The 20,809-nt window shown below is 30.7% G+C and overlaps 3 protein-coding genes across 5 annotated transcripts; 2 read left to right on the top strand and 1 right to left on the bottom strand.

The window, feature by feature from the left end:
• Positions 1–150: 150 nt before the first annotated feature.
• Positions 151–5,543, top strand: LOC107068429 (neprilysin-2). Its single transcript, XM_089171691.1, has 15 exons — positions 151–611; positions 701–1,706; positions 1,788–1,895; positions 1,964–2,069; positions 2,141–2,336; positions 2,436–2,576; positions 2,667–2,759; positions 2,833–3,018; positions 3,091–3,222; positions 3,306–3,464; positions 3,608–3,720; positions 3,830–4,026; positions 4,146–4,306; positions 4,389–4,541; positions 4,707–5,543. The coding sequence occupies exons 1-15, from the start codon at positions 423–425 to the stop codon at positions 4,920–4,922; spliced, it is 3,156 nt and encodes a 1,051-aa protein (XP_089027817.1). The 5' UTR covers positions 151–422; the 3' UTR covers positions 4,923–5,543.
• l(3)77CDf (phosphatidylserine synthase 1 homolog l(3)77CDf) lies at positions 4,969–7,586 on the bottom strand. The gene is made up of 5 exons (XM_015324844.2): positions 7,189–7,586; positions 6,271–7,095; positions 5,791–6,013; positions 5,611–5,683; positions 4,969–5,235 (listed from the first exon to the last, which is right to left on the bottom strand). Exons 1-5 carry the CDS (start codon positions 7,440–7,442, stop codon positions 5,180–5,182), a joined length of 1,431 nt encoding a protein of 476 aa, XP_015180330.1. The 5' UTR covers positions 7,443–7,586; the 3' UTR covers positions 4,969–5,179.
• Positions 7,587–9,258: 1,672 nt separating this feature from the next.
• stai (stathmin) lies at positions 9,259–20,534 on the top strand. Of its 3 annotated transcripts, XM_089171786.1 has the most exons (9): positions 9,274–9,466; positions 10,682–10,732; positions 12,811–13,684; positions 14,550–14,636; positions 15,517–15,872; positions 16,081–16,221; positions 16,298–16,438; positions 16,708–16,863; positions 17,652–20,534. In XM_089171786.1, exons 3-9 carry the CDS (start codon positions 13,609–13,611, stop codon positions 17,763–17,765), a joined length of 1,071 nt encoding a protein of 356 aa, XP_089027912.1. In that variant the 5' UTR covers positions 9,274–9,466; positions 10,682–10,732; positions 12,811–13,608; the 3' UTR covers positions 17,766–20,534. The 3 variants fall into 3 exon arrangements, with proteins under 3 accessions (XP_015180337.1, XP_015180339.1, XP_089027912.1); XM_015324853.2 differs by lacking the exon at positions 16,708–16,863 and having other exon boundaries at positions 9,272–9,466; XM_015324851.2 differs by lacking the exons at positions 12,811–13,684; positions 14,550–14,636 and having other exon boundaries at positions 9,259–9,466.
• Positions 20,535–20,809: the final 275 nt, after the last annotated feature.

Raw genomic sequence — 20,809 nt, 5'->3', positions numbered from 1 at the left:
ATTTCAGTGTGCATATAAATTAATCATATATATTTTATCTCATTAGTAAGTAATTAATGAAGGAAGTAATCTCACATGTGTGACGTAATTTTGCCTATCTTTAATTCTAAGATTATTTTGGAAGGATGTGGTTATCGAAACCACAAGTTTTTCCTTAGAGTTAAGAACAACTGACGAAAAAATATATTCATTATTTAGTTCGTTCGAGCGAAAGGATTTGTACGGTTACGGTTCAAATTGTGCACCTTTATCGATACTTTACATATGATATTTCATTATTTTATTTCTTTGATAATAATATCAATAATAATAATATCTATGACATATCTATGTAATTAAATAAATATTCTTTTTATTACGTTTTTAAAATCACAGATAATCAATATTGAAGAAGACTTTTATTAAATTCTATCAAAAATAAAATGCCTTCACGTGGTTCATATCGAATTGCAAATCAAGAAGAGCATAAAATAGCGCAAAGAGATCAATCTTTTAAAAATTGTATTGCTACGCTGTTAGTGTTTTTTTTCTTATTTATATTTATTCTTATTGCAAATTTAACATGGACAAAATCTAACACTAAGGATAATGACAAATATTTCACGGCACGCGTAAGTTTAATAAATATTTATAATTCTACAAATTTCTCTTTTATCATTTAATACAATATTTCTCTAAGAGATGATAAATATTAATACAGCAAAATAACAATGGATCAGAAACATTAGAAACTACAACTACAACTACAATTAGAACCACCACAACGGACGCATCAGTCGATATTATTACAGAAACAAATATACCTAATAACGAGCAGACATCTCATTATTTTGATCATTATTTCGAAAACAAAACAACAACACAAGAAGTTTTAGAAACAAATACCTTTTTAACAACTATGTCAGATTCTATAAGTACTCTGAATAATGATACAAAATCAACAGTTTCACAAGATCAAAATAATACAATTGTTACCAAAATTCAGTCTACAGAACAGCCAAATCGTTATAGTGATATTACTGATACAACCTTGTTTGAAAATGAACAGAATGATAGTACTACAATGACTCCAAAAATAGTGATAAATAATGAAACTGAAACTAATGATCTATACTTTACTACTGTATACTCTACTACTTTAACAGAGAATGAACTTACTTCTAATTATTCTTCATTTGATCAAATTAATACTACGGATAATACAAACGGTATTACAGAAGAACCAAATAACATGACAAGCACAGTTTCAATGACCACTTTTCTTGATTCAACTGTATCTGCATTTTCTACTGTAACAGATATTACTGAACATAATGATTCTTTCTTAACAAATTTAACAACTACAACAGTTTATAAACCTACCGAATATACATCAAAATTAACAGACTCTACACAAAGTACCATTTTACAAAATGAAACTACTTCCACAGAGAAAACACTAACAACAAAAGAATTTGTAGAAACAACAACAAATGCATTTACAGCATCAAACCTAGAATCAAACGTTATTATTACAAATGTCACTACAAATAATAATATATGTGATTCAGGACATTGTAAACAAATAGCTGCTAGAATACTATCTTATATGAATCATTCTGCTGATCCATGTGAGGATTTTTATGAATATGCTTGTGGTGGAATGGTAGCAAATCCACAAATGATAGACTTAAGTTTGGCAGATAAGGCATATCACAGAATAGCTAGTATGCAATTTTGATTTTTATATTATATAAACATGTCTTAAATAATTGAGAAATTTTCTAGAAATCACTAAATGTTTACAGAACAAATGTTAAAGGATGATAATGGAGATGCAGCATCATTATTTGCAAAATACTACAATAGCTGTATGCAATATGAAAATATAAATATAAATGAAAGAATAATGATAGGTAAGTATTGAATTTCTATACAATTAATAAATAATATTATTAAATACAACAAAATCTTGTGTTTGCAGCAAATGAAGCAATAAAAAAAATCGGAAAATTTTATTTGAATAATGAAACATTTGAGAATAATGAAACTTTTACAAATTTCTATGCTAAACTATTAAAAACATATAGGTGAGTTTAATATGATGTTATAAAAAAAGATCAACTTTAAATAATATATTAATTCTTTTATTTATGTTAAGTCCTTTATTATTTGACGTGGCTGTGGATCTTGATGAAAACAAGCCTGGCTATTTTACTTTTAAAGTAGGACCTGTGCTTCATCAAAATCTATTTGATAATAAAAACATAGATGAGTATTGTTATGCAAAAGAAATCGATACACATAAAGAATTTGTTGATCTTGAAAAACTTTATGAAGACTATTCAACATGCGAGGTATTAAGTGAAAATATACTGAAATTTGATAAAAGTTGTTAAATAATTAAAACTGTATTTTTTATATACTTTCTTTTTTTTTTTTTTTTTTTTTTAAAGCAAAATAATACAAGATTTATCTATCATATAAAGGAAGCTTTAAAGATACTTGGAGTTTTTAATGATTCAGAAAATATAGATCAAGAAGTGGTTCTGACAGGAATTCATATTGATAGTGAAATAGTAAACAATTTCTTTTCTGTAAGTAAAATTGTTCTCTTCTATATGTATATATATGTATATTTTTAAAAAATATTTTCTGCTATTAAAATTTTCTTAATATGATAATAGGTATTTCCACTTAAAAATGAAATTCGTAAAGCATATTTAATGAAGAAATATACTGAATTGTCAATAGATGAATTAAATAATATAACTACATTTGTGAGTATCATATTTAATTCAATATTAATTTTATCTAATCTGATCATTCAAATTTGTCTAAACATATTTACAGATAAATTGGTATGATCTTATAAGCTCATTAACTACAACTACTCAAGAACCACATTCAAAATTTCAAGTTTATTTTGATAAAGAAATGAGAAAAGGTTTACAAAATTTAGGAATCTTTTGGAAAGAAAGACCAAAAGAATTTCACAATGCTGTTTTAGGTTTATATGCATACAAACTTTATCAAGACGTAAGTATTTCAAATAAAAACATTAAGAATGTTTTGTTTTATTTTAATAATTATATTAATCATTTTGTACAGTTAATAATACCAAAACATAAAGATATGGAACAACATTGCCTCAAAGTTAGTATAAATCTATTAAAACCTGAAGCTTCTAATTTATATATGTCTTCATTATCTGATAAAGAGATTACATTTATGAATCATACGGTAAGATTATAAAGAAATATTGTTAAATCATCACATATATTTACTAAGAGTATAATAATAATAATTTGCTTTAATATACTTAGATAAAAATACTCTTTGATGAACTTAAAAAAACTCTACAATTAAACATAGAAAAAGAAGATGGATTAATGAATGAACGTCGAGCATTACTGTCAAAGTTAAATGATCTTAAGCTTTCTGTGCCAGAAGTTTCATATTTTAAATATGAAGAAAAAGATAAGGTATAAACAAAAAATGTCAATACATGAGAGAATTAAAAAAAATTGCATTTTCTTAGTTGTGAATGACATGCAATAAATTATTTTATTGATTGTATAAATTATATTATTATCCAATATTTTTAAAATATTATGTTTCATTTTAGTTGAATTTATCTGACAATTACTTGGAAAACTCTTTAAATTTAATGAAAAGATATAGATCATCAATGTATTCTATGGTATCACCGGATATAAACCTTGGTAGACCAAAACAAATGTACATATATATAAATATATATATATATATATATATATATATATATATATATGATATTTTATTTTATTTATATCAATAAGACTTTTTATTTTGACATATTACATTGTAGTTGGACACACTATGCTACACCTTTCCAATCAGAAGGCATTGCAATTCATATTTTGAATCTTATTATTATACCTTTTGGTGCAATAGATTATGGTGACATGTTTATGTCAAATGACGAAAATTCATTAAATTATTTAACATGGGCGACAATTGGAAATTTAATATCACGTCAGATCTCTCATCATTTTGATGCAAATGGTAATATAATCACATAAGTATAATTTACATATAAAATAATATAACTTTCTAATTAATAGCAGTAAGGCCTTGAAAAATTTGGTTATTATTAAATAATGGCAGCATTTGTTATACCTAAGGTTTGCACTATTGGAATCAAACTCGAGACAACAGTTATTCTCAGTTAAGCACAGATGTAAACTCAGTATTTGAAGACTATTTAACTTGTCACGAAGAAAATTATTCCAAAGAAGAAAAGAACATCACACTGCCACATACTTCTCAGACAATATCTTATAAAGTAATATATAACACCATCATCGCACATGGCATACATCATTTTTTTTTTTTTTTCATACTCGACTTATATAAAACTATTTTAGATTTCAGAATTGACATTAAATGAACGTCTATCCGAAATCATGGGACTTAGATTAACATATGATACTGTTACGAGATTACAACTGTTTTCAAATAGTTATCTTCCATGGCTAAAACCAAACATAAATCAATCATTCTACCTTACTTATGCTCAGGTACTTTTGCAGTTAAATGTAAATTATTGCTAATTATTATCTTTCTATTTCTCTCCCTCTCCCTCTCTCTCTCTCTCTCTCTCTCTCATATCCCATTTGTTAAATAAAGCTGCAATAACAGCAATATTCTTTTAAATCCAAAAATATTTATAATGGATTTTACAGATGTATTGTACGAAATCGTTATTGACGACATCTTATATCTCTCTCCATGAAAACGAAGAATTACCTAGCCGTATCCGTGTCTTCATTTCTGCATCTAACAATAACTTACTAGGCAAAGCATGGAATTGTTCTGAAGGATCACAAATTGTCCCCAGTGGTACTTGCGAAGTTTTCCCATATCTCACGTTAAAAGATGTACAAATCCTTTCAAAATGATTGTAACACAAGAAGAAAAAAGTGATCTTTTAAAGTATTCATAAAATATGAATAACGATCTTTTGCATTTATTCTCAGGAACAAGATTTGTTTTCAAAACATTCATTCATACGATCATAATAGTTAAAACGTACGTACGCACATCCAATCATATTTTGCTAAGCTTACAAATTCATTCGTACGCTTCTGAACGACTAGAAAGTTGCATAGTTTAATAAATTAACCATTAATTTAGTTAATTATTACAAGGGACTGTCTTACTGTCCTTTTTTATCAATCGATTCCACAGATTTAATGTGGTGTGCCAGGTCCCCTGAAACAGAAAATATATTATAACTAAAGTTCTTAATTTTAAAAGTAAATTTGCATTGCATGAATAGACATGATAAATGTATCAAAATGACATTAATGACAATTTTCTACTAATTGTATATTATAATATTTCACAGTTGAAGAATAAATTAGTTTGTCTCTTTAATATAAATGTTAAAAAACGTAAAAAAAGAAATGTTAGGAAAGAAATATAACTTTCACAGAATGTTTAGAAAATCGCAAATATTTTGTAAAATTTATCTGCTGTCAACATATTATATCTAATAAATAGAAATCAAACATTTACAACCAATGTTTAAATGACATTTATATAGACAGCATTTTGATGTTCAAATGATGCAGTATTAAAACATACCACTACATGTTACATCCAAGCAGCTCTCATGTAGTTTGATCACAGACTGCTTTTTAACAGTGTTCTTATCCGTCTAGAACAGCAAGCAACATGTACAAGTTGCAGACAGAACACGCTCAAATTAATTTAGTTAGTTAAAAGATCACTAAAGAGTTACAAGTTAATAACTATACGGCATACCTCAAAATACTGATGCCATAAAACACATCCATAGACGCATAAAACAGATACTAGAGATTGACAAAGAAGCCAAAGGAGTATGTTTAAGGCTTGGGTCCGTTCAAAGAGAGCTGCACCATGACGTATACAAAGTAATGCTTCTGTTACCATAATTGCACCATATACCCAACATTGAGTACCTACTCTACTGCATGATGGATCAGTTACATACATATAATATTGCCTATAAAAAAAGAAAGCAGTCATATTTTTTTTTCTTTTTCATTGTCTGCAATAATATACTTCATTTTGACTTAGAAAACAAGTATAAAATTAACACATTGAACGCCGGAACTCACATTGCTAGTCTATGACAAAACAAAGTAAAAAAGGCCGACGTTCGATATGTTAAGGCAGATATGTAAGCTATTAAATTAATGCATTAAAGAATTGAATTTCAAAAAATTGATTTAATGTTAACCTATTTAAAAATGTTCTCACCTAACTGATGGAGCAACGATTACACCAATCAATACCAATCGTGTTATGACAAATGGATGAGAAGGCGGAAACTCATATACATGTTTCAGAAAGAATGTATTTAGCTCAGAAACTTGCCAAAAAATAACAAGTTGACAAAGAGCTACGAATCGCATATGAGTGCACATTGGATCTAACCACCTTACGGAAGTCCAACTACCAGGAGTAAATTGAAGCACTGCTCTTTTTAGTTTGCCAGTAGTACTTTCTATATCCCTTATACTGACCCATTTATATTCTCGCATTTCCAAAATAGAGCATATCTTTAATCCAACCCAAATACCAAGCCCATTACATACCAAAACATCAAGTATAAAAGCATCCCACCAACATTCAATAAAGTTTGGTAATAGATGTGCGAATGCTATTTCAGTTACTTCCCACATAACACTAATAGCCCAAAGTATACCAAGATGACGTATGAGAATAGCCTTAAAGGCCCATCCTAGAAAATGAGCTAGTGCAAACACATCCAAGTGATTCCATATCTTTTCTATTGTAATATCTGAGCAATTAACACCATATTCTTTATCCATGTCTATGTGAAAATTAGCTAAACCAGGATCAACCCATATAAGAATTTTCCTGACGGTATCATAATTTTGAAATAACATAAAGAGTAAGCCCATCAAATAAAGTACACTACAACCAAAAACGATCCTCCAAACAACTGGATGTGGTCTTGTAAATGGTCCATTTGGAAATGTAAGCACTGATATAATAAGGAAGAAAAAGATAACGCACAACATGCCAGCCCACATGTTGTCTTCCACATTGTTGGTATTCCTACATAGGAGTGATTATATTGTTATTTCATAAATTATTATTAAACATGCATTTATACATGATTAAATATTATTATCATGCCATTCTAAATACCTTGTAAAAGCTGAATAAATTACAGCAGTTATCGAAATAAGAAGAAGTGTAATAGTATGTGGTTTATAGAAGAATTCAATGGATATATCGTCGACTGGTCTCTCATTAATATTTGGGAAACTATCAGTTCCTTGCCGTAATTTGAGTCCTTCATTGTAATCCGTACTACTTTTGCAATTTACAACCTCATTTTCGTCACTTTTTCTTAACTTCTTTAAAATATTGTCACTGTCTCTATCCTTATTAGACGACATTTTCAATAAATAAGTATCGTAGTTTCAACTTGAACTTTGATCATCTCACGCGTAAGGCTCAAATGTTTCTATTCAAAATTCCATGCAATGTTCAGAAAGTCAACTTGTGAACTATGTATATATGAAAGAAGGAAGTAGCACATTAGCGCCACCAAATGTATTCATTTCCGGTGATTTCTTTTTTTTTATCTTACGACAGATGGCAGGTGATGGATTATAATATGGGAAAGTATTAAATAAATTAACAATAATAAATAGAAACATAAAAAAATATTAGTAAATTAAATAAATAAATAAATAAATAAATAAACAATATACAAAGAGCAAGTTAATCTTTACTTGTTTTTATTTTAAACAAAGAATTACAAATACATGTACAACTATGACTCAACTTTTTATTTGAAATTTATTACCACGAAAGGTCATAATTCAATTTTTATCTAATGTTTATTGAATTATTTATATTAGTCATAAATAAGATTATTTCATTGATAGGAAGAAAAGAAATAATAATAATAATAATAATGGCTGATATATATTTATTCAATTATTATTTTAAAATCCTAATTTGATTAATTTATATTGTGACTTATTGTATTCTGACATTCTTTTGTAATGTAAAATTAACCTTACGTTATTGTAGGATGTGAAGAAACTTGACTACTAGTGAGAAAAATAAATTAAGAAGATAAGGACAGTTAAAGAAAGTGATGAAGCAGATGAAAGTTGATACAAAATTTAATATATTTAGAATTTTTCTCAATTAAACATATATCAAATAAACTTAGTTGTTTTCTATTCAATATTAAATAATAAATGTTCTCAAATTTAAAACAGTAATTATATAAAACCTAATTCTATTTTTAGGAAAAAATTTCATACTAACACACAAGACAAGCTTTTATTCAATTTAGAAATGCAAATGTAAATGTCTAAAAAGAATATAACATGAAGAATCAAAAGATGACCCTGAAAAGGAATTAAAAGAAGGAACAAATGTTACTGACAGTAATTGTAAGCTATTTCAAGGCTTTAATAAGGTAAATACTAAACAATTTATATTTATTATTATTATAACTCTCTCATTTTATTTTATAGAAAATAATGTGTACTTCTAGAACTAAATATTATTATTGATTTATAGAAAATATATAAATTCAGTATATAACGTTTTATTTATTATGAAAGTACTGAAAGATATAAAATAGAAAGAACTTTGTCTTCATGGAAAATCATTGAAACCAGTTTCAACCTCTTCTCCATATTCGGGAGCACATTTTTTAAGCCTATATACACATACAACAGTCACTACTTCCCACGCATTCAAACATTCGTTACTAGAGGCTCAGATATGATTCATCCAGAATACATTTTTTTTTTTTTTAACAGATTCAACCGTTAACTGCCATGCAAAGGTATAACAATGTTTATTAAACAAATGCAAATTGAACTTTACGAGTGCAAATAAACAAAAACGAGTATTTCAATCCACATATCACATACGAAAGAAAAATCGTCAAAAACGTAACGTTTTGACAATCAAAAAACAAATACTTAGAGGATATCCCCTGCTGAGTTTTTAAATATATCAATCATCATTGAGAGACATCATTTCGCGCGTAGAAACACCGTCTGTCGAAGTGTTTACCGCGTGTCAAGTTTATACGTTTAGCACAACATTCGAAATTTAAATGGACCAATGAGAATACGAGTGTTCAGCGATGCTACTCCTGATGGCGTTAGGATCGCGAATGTTAACCAATCAACGTCGTTCGTATTTCGGAGCTTTCATCGGTAACCGCGTGTGTGTTCGTATGTGTAACGAATCCAAAGGCAACAGTGGGACACAGGCACGTTACGATAAAAGCAGCCAACGGAGCCGGACGAACGTTCAGATCACAGTGCATTATTGACGAGAGTGCGTGTAATTTCTTCTGTATTTGTCATTGTCAAAAGTGACAAATATTTCAACAAAGCAAACTACATTTAATTCGTCTTTACGTTGAAGTCACGTACAGTTGAAGGTAAGTGTCAAAGAAAGACAACACCTTCAAAGTTTGAAATACGACAGTAGCGTCAAAATGACATGACTTTCAGACAAAGAAATTCGTTAATTGGTTTACTTTTGTTCACTTTTCTCTGACAATTACATACAAAATTTATAATCATATTTAAACTTTTGCATTACTTTTTTAAATCGATTTACAATAACAATTTATTTTTACAAGGATCATACCGGAATGAAAAAACAAAAAAAAGAGAAATGAAGATGAATGAAATGAGAAGGGGTACACAAATCTCTTTGTGTTACATTTTACTGATAATAAAACGCTCACGAGCGTATATGCTTGCTGCGTTGTGACTGGACACAAACAAAATTATCATTGGATTTATATAGTCTTTTTTTCTTCTATGGAAGCGATCAATTCTTTCGTAATGTTGATACGCGACTGCAGTGTTCCTTTCATTCGATTTGTACCGTAACACTGCGGCACGTTTCCCGTTGCGATCATGCGTATTAGACGCGGTCAAGACTTTTTCTGTACTTCAGAAAGAAAAGAATGTTATTCTCTTTTTCTTTTACTTTTTAAAAAGATTGAAAATGTTAATATTCAATTTCAGACAATTCTATATATCTCCATGAAAAGAATGAATTATTTGAAAATTTGGTTTTTAATAACATCTTGTTGATCATTCTTGTCAAAAATCATACTAATGTCTCCCAGTACTCGGTCAAAAACATTTCAAAGCAATTACTAAAGGAAATTGAAGAAATTAATACAAAACAATTGATTGTTTAGACTTTATCTTTATTATTATACATATGTATAGATACATAATGTTCAAACAAAGAAACTTCTTGGGTAACACGATAAAGGGTAATGAAAAACATCATACAGAAAGTGCATCGAAGCGAACAGAGTACTATGCATAGGCGTCCGTCTTATTTCTCAAGCCAATCTCTTTGTTCGCTTTCGGGTTTATATACACGTTGAAGAGCTGAAGACCTCGATGGTGTTGGTAGAAAATGACGAAGGACAGGCAGAAATCTTATTATGTTCGTAGATGTGAGGTTTGTGTAGGAAAGGGGGAGGTAGACAGAGATTGAAATAGCAAGGGTAAAGTAAAAAAATAAAAAAAATGAAGCTTTTTGAAACAATCCATGAATACTTTAATAAAGTAACTTCTTATTTGTCAATTAACAATATCTAATAGACCTATGCAATTCTATTTTGCAGGTTTACATTCAGCTATGGCTACCACAGCAGAATCACCTATTACCACCGAATGTAAGTCGAATAACAATAATAATGAAAATATACTATTATTGCTGCTTCAAAGTTTCCTTGAATCCTTTCAATCGATCAAATTTGAACAATCTAATACGATTTCATCGACTTGCTCTGGGTTAAATCATTTTTTCGAATAGCGAATCGTCATTACGATCAAGACTATCTATCGATTTTATCGTAAAAGATTATCGAAAATAGTCGGTCTCTTTTATCGAAGGAAGAAATAATAAAAACAACTATGCAATGATGCGCAACGAGTTTCCAGTGAGTCGTCGATGCGTGGCGACTTTTCTGACTAAGGATCCTTAATTAGAATCAGAAAATTTAGGTGACGGTAGGAACACACCCTAAAGACTGCAGAAAACACTGCGTGGATAGTCACTGCAAGAAGAGGGAGAAGGTCAGAGCCCTCTATTGGTGTCCTCGAAGGAGTGCAGGCTTCGTTTTACCGTGGCAACTGCAATGCGAGTCGACTGCAGTGGCTGTACGAGTTGGCCTGTGCCTGCCTCTGTTTGCTTGCTTTTCAGGGGTTCTCATACTTCAACCATAATGGACCACACGAAATGTCATTAACCTTTATCGATTCGTTATCAAGTACTAGCTTTCCTAGTCACCTCTAGCGATATCATTAACGGATAAATTACGGATAATCACGCGAAGTAAAATTATATTATCTTTATAGCCAACTTTCATACTTCAATAAATCTCAAAATTCAAAATCGAATGAAAAATAAGAGATGAGCAAACTTAAACTACATTCATCCACGAAGAAAATAAATGATCATTTTGTGATCTAATTGATTCGAGGGTGAAGTATAGATCTCCATTTCGTTAAATGAAATGGAGACGAGTACGGTACTGGCATGTCTTTTGAGGGGCCTCAACTGCTTAGTGAGACGCGTATCGATCGTAGGAACCAGAAATAAAGACTGAGAAAAAGAACGAATAACAGATATCCGGCATTACATTTTAAACATAGTAAAGGATAGAGCTAGAATTTGGAAAATGTATCATTCTATCGTTCTGTTGTTTCAATTGTTTCTCTTTGATCGTATTTTATTAACAATTATTAAAATAATCGCAAATATCTAGTATTTCTATTGAAACTAACATCTTTGGCTTTGTTACACAAAAAAAAACTTAAAATTTCTTTCCATTTGTAAACGAGTCATCAGCATAATAAAAGTGTGTATTTTACTGAACGATAAGACGCATCTTCTCTGTTGTCTTCTCTTCTTGTTTTGGTTGCTCACTCTGAAGTTTTTCAACGATTTATTGCTTTGTGGAATCCAATTAAACACTAATAATGCTATTCATTAAAGAATATAATTTAGCTAGTTGTACTTTCTACCTTTAATACTAGATTGTATTTAATCACTCTCAGGAGTTCTCATTGACAAATTCCCACGATCGTATGATCTTCTTAGTTCCGTTTTGCTTATATAATTAAATTGATCTATAAGGTATCGTCGACTAGAAAAGTCAACAACCGTGCAAACTAACAAATAAAAAGACAAGTTGTTTTATAAGACTAGCCTATATTTTATAGCTTTACTTAATTCGAAAGAACTCAAATAATTCGAACTAATTTAATATAAATGCTATACTAGGCTAATCTAATAAAGAAAAGAGAATATTTGATAAAACGTAGGAAAATATATCTTTCAAAATATCTTAATAAATTAATTTACACGCAAAAACTATAAAATATGTATCTCTCTTCTGTTTGCATGTGTGTGTGTGTGTGTGTTCTCTGTACACATGTTCAGAGAAACAAGTTTACTACCGTCACGATGGCAGTTATCGTAAATATGTTACTCTCTTTTTATATGCAGTCAGAAAAATACGAGCACGGGTTTTAAAATTTTTCCGAGTTCAAATCCATCTCCCTGGAATAGCAATAAACTTTTACAAAATTAACAAACCAACTTTTTCCATCTTTTCAAACGAATAATGGTCGATGTTTTTTTTTTCTTTCTTTCTTTCACATTTCAACTCTTTTTAATGTAATTAATTAAAAAAGTTCGAGTCTTCTTTTTTGTATGTTTAACAAAACAACGTTAAAATGTTAATAGGAACGAAACGTTCTTTTTAAATAGAAGAAGAACAATATAAAAAGCAAAATAAGGGAAGAAAGACAAGAGGGGTTGACAATTCACTGTCAAATATGATGAAGCCGTTGAAAAAATCTTTTGGAAAACGTGCGCGAACAAGTTGATGATGGAAAGAGGGGATGGGAGGTGAGAGATAAGAGGAGGAGGAGGAGGAAGAAAGAGGAAAAATTGCCTACGAATTTTAGCGTGGTACTTGGATGACTCGCAGTAGGCAATAGCGTAATAGAGAGAGGGGTTGGTCAGACAGATGGTATTTTACGGGCGCACGTAGTCCTTCTACACACGTGCCTATTAACCGGCTAGGCTGGATCCATAATATAGGCATGTAGAAGCCGGTACGTTGGAGACCCGTGTGTAGCCCCGACGCAGAGGCGTCGTTCTTCACCATTGGAGTGGTGGTTGCTGCTCGGGTATAGGTTGAGTTTCTGTTGGCGGGGTGCTTGATGGGGCGCAGAACACCTCGGTGGGTGGATATTGAGCGACGCCGGGCGTCGTGGCGCACTGTGTCGGATCAGTCGCCCTTCAGCCACCGCCCCAGATACGAGTTTGGAGCCACTTCCGGCCATCCGCTACGCTGGTCCGACGTGCCCTCTAACTCACTCTTTTCCTTCTTTTTCTCTTTTTATCTATCTAATTATCTAGCCCATATTTCTTTTCCTATTTTCCTTCCTCTTATTCTTATTCTGTTTCTTTTCATCGAGAAACATACGTAAAAATCTAGTGACTTTAGAAGACAACTGAAAAAGGAACATCAGAAAAATGCTTATCGGGCTAGTGCGCGACTCGATGCTGCAGTGCTTCTGTCATAGCTGCAAAGCACCTTTGGATATTGTAGGTGAGTGTCTGTCTTGCTTTTAGATTTTACATTTTATTTCTTATATTTAGACGTAGTTCGTGTCTCGATTGATAATTTCGTTCGTATCTTCAATTTTTGATCGATTTCTATTTTTATGCTAACTAAGATGGTAGTATATTTCGAAAATCTGTTCACTCTTGACTGCTAGGTGTAATTTTTTGATATTGTTATAATTACTTCTAACTTATCTTTTTCAATTTGCTTATTTGATCTTTAATCTCAAAAGAAACATAATAAGATAGTTCTTTTCTACCGCAATTTAAGCTAATCGATATTTCGCTAGTATTATATTAACCCAAGTATCTGTATACCTGCAGTTTGATCAATTTTCCTTAACCAGGTAGCCATAAATGTATTTGCATATATCAAACTCTGAAGAACTTCATAAATTGTTACTAGAATCATTTAACATTCTTTATTGAACAATCTCTTTCTGTTTCTATTTATTAATAAGGAAAGTTATTGAATTATTGTTATATAAAGATTAATTCCTTCGTCAAATTTTTATCATTTCTAATCAAACGTTAAATTTTGATAGGTTTATATTTGAATTGAACAATAAGATGATTTAATTTATTATAACTGAGATCGTATCAGGAAAACAATCTAAATGTCATAGAAAAAAAAAAATCCTTGCGCACGTGTTTGTACACGCACTTGTTTCAAAAGTGACGAGGGTGCGGCCCAAGATGGCCAACAAAGTTACCCCCGATCCTCCGAAAGGTTGCATCGATTTTTCGATAATTAAAATTGGATATATCCCGATGATTATTATTTTGAAATATACGCAATAACTTAACGATCAATTTCTCAATGGTTTATTGATTATTATGAATATTTGAAGCGGGACAGAGGAAGGGTAATGCGCCCTTCAAGAAACCCAATGGAAAAGGGACGCGAACCAAGCAACCGAAGAAGGTGAAGTTCATCAGTAAGTACATTGTGCAACAGTCATTATAATTTACGTTTCAGCATAATCTTGTTTCATAAGCAAAAAATCATCATCCATCAGTGCATCGTCAAATCCTGGAAACTCGTTACGCAAACATCGCATAGTTCACAAAAAATCAAATTCACATCGTATTGCACGGTATGCATCAGCACTAATGAATCCACCCTTATGAATACTTTATCTCTGCGGCTAATTTTTGGCGGGCAGCCAAAAACAGAGGGTGCAAAAATATTCTCTTTTTGTTCAGCCCAAAGTAATGTGATCAATGTCGGAGACTTGCTTTGTCATACAATTTTTCAAAATACAGATACTATCTTATCAATGAAATTTTCTATAACGGTTATTTATAAATTTGTTATTTTCATATAAGTGAAAAGAAATAAATCCAAGCAAAGATGGTTAATTAACGATATCGATCAAGTGCAATGACCCACGCGATACGATTACGTCGCCGTAATGTCGCCTGTAAATTGCACGTAGAAATATAGTCTCCTAGGAGATATATATGGGGTGGTTGGGAGAAAAAGAGAAAGGGAGAGAGAGAGGGAGAGAGAGAGAGAGAAAATGGTTGGAAGAGAAGTAGTGGTGCGTGTGTCGACGCTAGACGTCGCGGCGCCTAAAGACAATCGTACGCCGTTCTCATCGATCCCTTCCTTCGTGCGTTGAGTCATACTTCCGAAACTACTTTTCTGTGTTAGAACCTTCTCCTCTCCTACTCCTTATCCATCGTCGGCCATCTTTTTTCTTTTTTTTTTTTTTTTTATAAAACCAGAAGATCCTTGGCACGATTCATGATTAAATGAAATTTTAATAAGAGAGAAAGGATCGATTTGAAAATATTTTTCGCCCATTATTGTAGCGACCGAAATACGATGCCAAGAAAAGTCGAAGGGTGGTATTTGCTACGAAGTAATATTGGCAGAGCCAACGGCACCAAAGAGAGCACCATCACCACCCCACACTGGGCCAACTCAACAGATTCCTATCGAGGATAAGTTGAGGGAGGCTGAGCAAAGAAGATTTACTTTGGAATCTCATAAGATAGCCGCTCTTTCCGCGAAACTCAGCAAGATCGAAGAGGTCGCTCGTAAGAAAGATGAACTCAGCGCCGCATTCATAGCCGCTACTCGCGAATCCTTGGATGCAAAAATGAACAATACCGAAGAGAAGCGAGAAGCTCATATTGCCGAGCTTAAAAATAAATTGAAAGAGCACGTGAGTTAATAGCTTTAATTAATTAAATCAACATTAATTAAATAAGGAAAATTTATATACAGGAAAGTTCAGGGAACACACATGCTCATTTTAATTTTACTACTAGCGATTTGAAAGGAAATTGTTTGTCTAATGTAACATAGTTAGAAAAAAAAGGTTTATGATAATTAAATCACAATTTTTAATAATTTTGTTTCCTTTATAATAGTTGGAGAGCGTAGAGAAGTCTCGTTTGAGTCTCGAGCAGCAAACCGAAGAAGTACGATGCGCTGTTGAAGAGAAACTCAAGACTGCTGCTGCTCAACGTGACGAAAACATTAAAAGAATGTTGGATCGTCTTAATAAGCATGTCAGTATATCATGATTATTTTATAAATAAATTTCAAGTAATTATTTGTTATGTTAAATTTCATTTGTAATTGTAGGAGGAGCAAGCCGCTCGTGTACGTCAAGGTATGACCGAACGTGTGCAACAATTAGAATCGCAAATTCAAGGCAAGCTTGATCAAGCTCGTGAACGCCGAGAAAGTCTGGAACGTGAACAAAAAGAAAAATTACGTAATTACGTAAGTTTTACATCAATTCACTCATCATTATAGTCTTTCGTATTAAAAAAGTTAGTTTAGTTTCGTGTTCATCCTGGAAGGATTTCTAATCTAACAACCAACCAACCAACAACAACAACAACGACAAGAACGGCATGCATCTTCTCTCTTTTCTTATTTGCCTTCTTTTAAACTAACGTCCAACTTTCGTTCGGTAGAAATCCTTCCTTGTAACTATCCCCTCTGTTTATGATACAGACCCTTTAAAGGGATTTGACATGGTCATTTAGAATACCGTGAAGATAGCGAAAGTACGTCAGATGGTGGATGAGTGCGCCACGAGAGATCTTCTGGTGAAAAAATTCGAATTTAACAAGAGGGTATCCACTGCGGAGCTAAACCGACAGCGAGAGATTCAACGCCGTGTGCAGGCTATTCGCGAGCATGTAATTTCCCTCCCTCTATCTTGATTTTCTATTCTCATCGTATATCATATTCTACCCCTGTGATAAATAACGGCTTATTATATCTTCTGTTTGGTCTTTTTATTTATTTAGTGAACATGACAAAAGCCTATGTGTAGGACACGATACAACGCGATTTCGTCATTTTTTTTTTCTTTTTTTAATATCGTTTCATTTCGTATTATTATTTTTTTTCGAGAGAGAGAATGTCACAACGCTTCGACACATTATGTTGCAAATTAGAACCGTTATAATTCTATATACACATGACGCGTACTTATTATTTTCTTTCACTTATTTTTTCAGCATGGCCATGCATTTATACATCACATTATATGCGATGCAAATATACTTACCCCCTACATACATATATATATATATATATATATATATGAATATATATTTCTAGAATTTATGCACGAGATCTTCGAGTGTCCGAGATTATCGAGAGACATCGATAATCGGATAATCTCATCTTTTCATAGCATTCAATCATATTGTATACAGATACTGATCTAATATTACTTATTGAAAGAGGAGAATTGAAATATTCTACGAACGAAAAGATTTCATCATCCTCGTTCAATAAATCAATGTTTTATCCTGTATAAGCAAACGTATGTAAAATGTACGTTTGTCTTCTTGGCTGTAGATAGCATGATATATAAACATTAGATTAGTTATGAAAATTAAACACTTTCTTGTTACATTAAAATAAGTAAAATAATTACGCTCGTTTTATTCTTCTTCTTCTTTTTCTTTTTCAACAGGAAAAACGTGCAGAAATCGTCAGGCAGAAAAAAGCTGCCATGGATGGACAGAAAGGAAAAGGGGAGGATCAGAATATCCTACCTGTCGAAAATGAAACTGCCAGTTCTGGCTAAATGAATTTTTATTTCTCAAAGTCTAAGCCTTCTCGTAATTAAAAGCCTCCCTGCGTGTTCTTGCTGAAAGAATCGTTCACTGGCGCGCCGTTTTGTTGACTGAATGCTTTTATTTATTTCATGAATTAATTATAAGATGACACTAACATTGATATATTCTCTCTTTTTTGTTTTTATTTACAATTAATATCATAATAATCATTAATAAAAATGCATTCCATATTGACAATTTTTCAATTGACATTAATATTTCATTTGCAAAGAATTATTTTTAACTAACTTCATAATCGTTCAAATAATAATATAATTTTCAAATGGATATTTATTTTGATTATAATTATCTCTTGTTGAAAATTCATTTTTATTATTGAATTATGATATTGATAAAATAAAAAAATAATAATAAAACAAAAAAAGAGACGTATTACAATAGTCATCTTAAAATATTCATAATTAATAAATAAATAAAAGATTTTAGCTGACAATACGTGTCTTGGACTTTGTGATTATTATTTTTGTTATTTTTCTTTGTTTTGTTTTATGTTTTTTTTTTTTTTTTTTTTTTTTATCGATACGTGCATACAACACTGCCTTATATCTTTCTACGACATTCTACAATCTGAAGTCGATTATAGTCTTAAATATAATTATCTTGAGTTTTAACAAATAGAATTATAATAATAATAATAATAATAATAATAATAATATGTTACAATGTTTTAAGACACTTTTTTGCATGCACAATCGAGAAAATAAAAGAAAAGAAAAGAAAAGAAAAAAAATATTCAATACAACAAAAGTAATCACACGTAGTAGGAATATTTGATGTCATTTTGTTTATTTTGCCACGTCGAAAAAACAAATAATATCTATATATATATATATATATATTTTTTATTTCATTATTATATTTATGCTATTGTTGTCTAAAAAAAAAAACGTTTATTAAAATGTTTTCAAGCCTTACAATTAATTTCTTTATCGATAATTAATAATAATAATAATTAGAAATGACATGCGTGATGATCACATTGGCTGTTATCTCTAAGGACTGAAATATTTCTAATATTTATCATTGGATTAACATCATTGGAGCTTTCATTCTCAGCACACGCAGCTTTTTCTTTCGTTTTTAGAATAAATAATAGATAATTATTACCGCTATAATTAGATCTTAAGTAACATTTGCGGCCATATGTGTGTTCACATACCATATATATTGACGTACATGTACATGTGGTATGTGCCGACATATAAGCACACTTATAACATATAAATATATATATATTATAACAGTGCTTTATACTAGGCTTGAAAAACTTGAAACCATTTTATACTCAATCATTGTAATATTACTGCGCTAAAAAAAAAAAAACAGATGAAAACTTTCACAAATATATAGTCTAATTGAATATAATAATATGATGCTTCTGTGATGACCTAATTATTTGTCAAAATGTGTAGTGGCAAGTGAAAAAAGTGTGAAAGAATGAGTGACAAAACAAAAAAACAAAAACAAAAAAAAAAGAGAATCATAGTGAGAAAGCAAGAAAGAAAGAGAGAGAGAGAGAGAGAGATTCCTCTATGCTCATATATAGATACCGTGGCTAGAGGATTTATATCTTTCGTGTTATATATCATCGCTGGAAGGTTTTTTAAAGAAGGAAGCTGCCTTTAATAGTAATACGAAAGATTTCTTTGATCAAGAACAGTGTTCCTTTTTTTTCTTTTTCTTTTATAGAATATTGCTTTTTTTTTTCAAATTTCTTTTGTGAACAATTTCAAATACGAACAGAAACATTAATTGTAATTGTTTTTTGATTAATAGACTCTGGTCACGGTATCATTATCACAAATTGTGCAGGTACAAAACAGCACATGTGCAAAAGTGATATTACTATTAAATTGCATTCATTCGTTCTTGATCATATCATCTTTTGTCTCCAGTTATTCTTCAATTGCGAATGATCTTTCATCTAAACTTTCTGATAAAGAATTGAAAAGAATTTGCTAAGGATTATTTGTTGTAAGAATTGGGTACAGTGATATAACAAATTCATTAGAAACGGATGCCTGAAAGTAATAATAATAATCTCAACATCATTGATACACGAGGCATATATTTATTTTGAAAATGTCGAACGGTAATAATCATATGCGATTTTAATTGTTTCACGCGGCAAACTGAAGGAAAGAAGAAGAAGAAGAAGACACTCAATGGACGTTCATACAATATCTGTTAGAAATTTTCCTTCTGAATGAAGCTAGAAACAAGTGACCTTCATTTTTACATAGCGATCTTTTGGCGAAATGCAATTCGATATAATGTCCGTACGTGTGTACGTACTTAACAATTTTTTTCTTCATTTTCTTCGTTATAATTAACATATATAAAAAAAAAAGTATATATACATAAAAATATATAGATTATATATATATATATATATAGACCTATATAGATTTCTACGCGATGATATATATATAGTTATACAGTGTATGTATGGTTTCATGTCAGCTTTGGTATTGTCTCTCTTAGTGGCACAACGACGACAGAAGCAAGTAATGTACAAGAAAATTCTAAGAAATGGACAAAAAAAAAAAAAGCAGCAAAATGCTCTTGATCAAAATACAAATTTCAAAATTATTGAAAAAGTATTACTCTTTGTGCTATTGGCTGCCATTGAAATTCATTTGATTTGTGTTGAAAATAATATGTGTTCGAAAGAAATTCCTGGTTGTGTGAAGTAAAAAGGCCGTACCTACACACAACATGTATGATCAACTTTTTTATTATACACCTTGTCATTTTTTCCCGTCGAAAAAAATCCACGCTTAATTCCTTTTTTTTTTTCATTTTTTATAATCGATTAAAGATCAATTCATAATGATTATTCAAATTTGACTTTTTCAAAAAAATCTTGTACTTACTAGTTTTACTGCTTGTACAGATTCCCTCCACGAAAATGGTTCATTCTAAATTGGCAAGAAAAAAACAAAACTACCATTCATAATTGTCAGAGTCGAAGATACTAAATAAAACAAAT

This window comes from Polistes dominula, unplaced genomic scaffold, assembly GCF_049000335.1.
Source record: "Polistes dominula isolate Pdom_NZ unplaced genomic scaffold, Pdom_raw_medaka contig_28, whole genome shotgun sequence".
Classification (NCBI taxonomy): domain Eukaryota; kingdom Metazoa; phylum Arthropoda; class Insecta; order Hymenoptera; family Vespidae; genus Polistes; species Polistes dominula.
The sequence above is the reverse complement of the archived record's forward strand: the minus strand, read 5'-3'. Positions and strand labels throughout refer to the sequence as shown.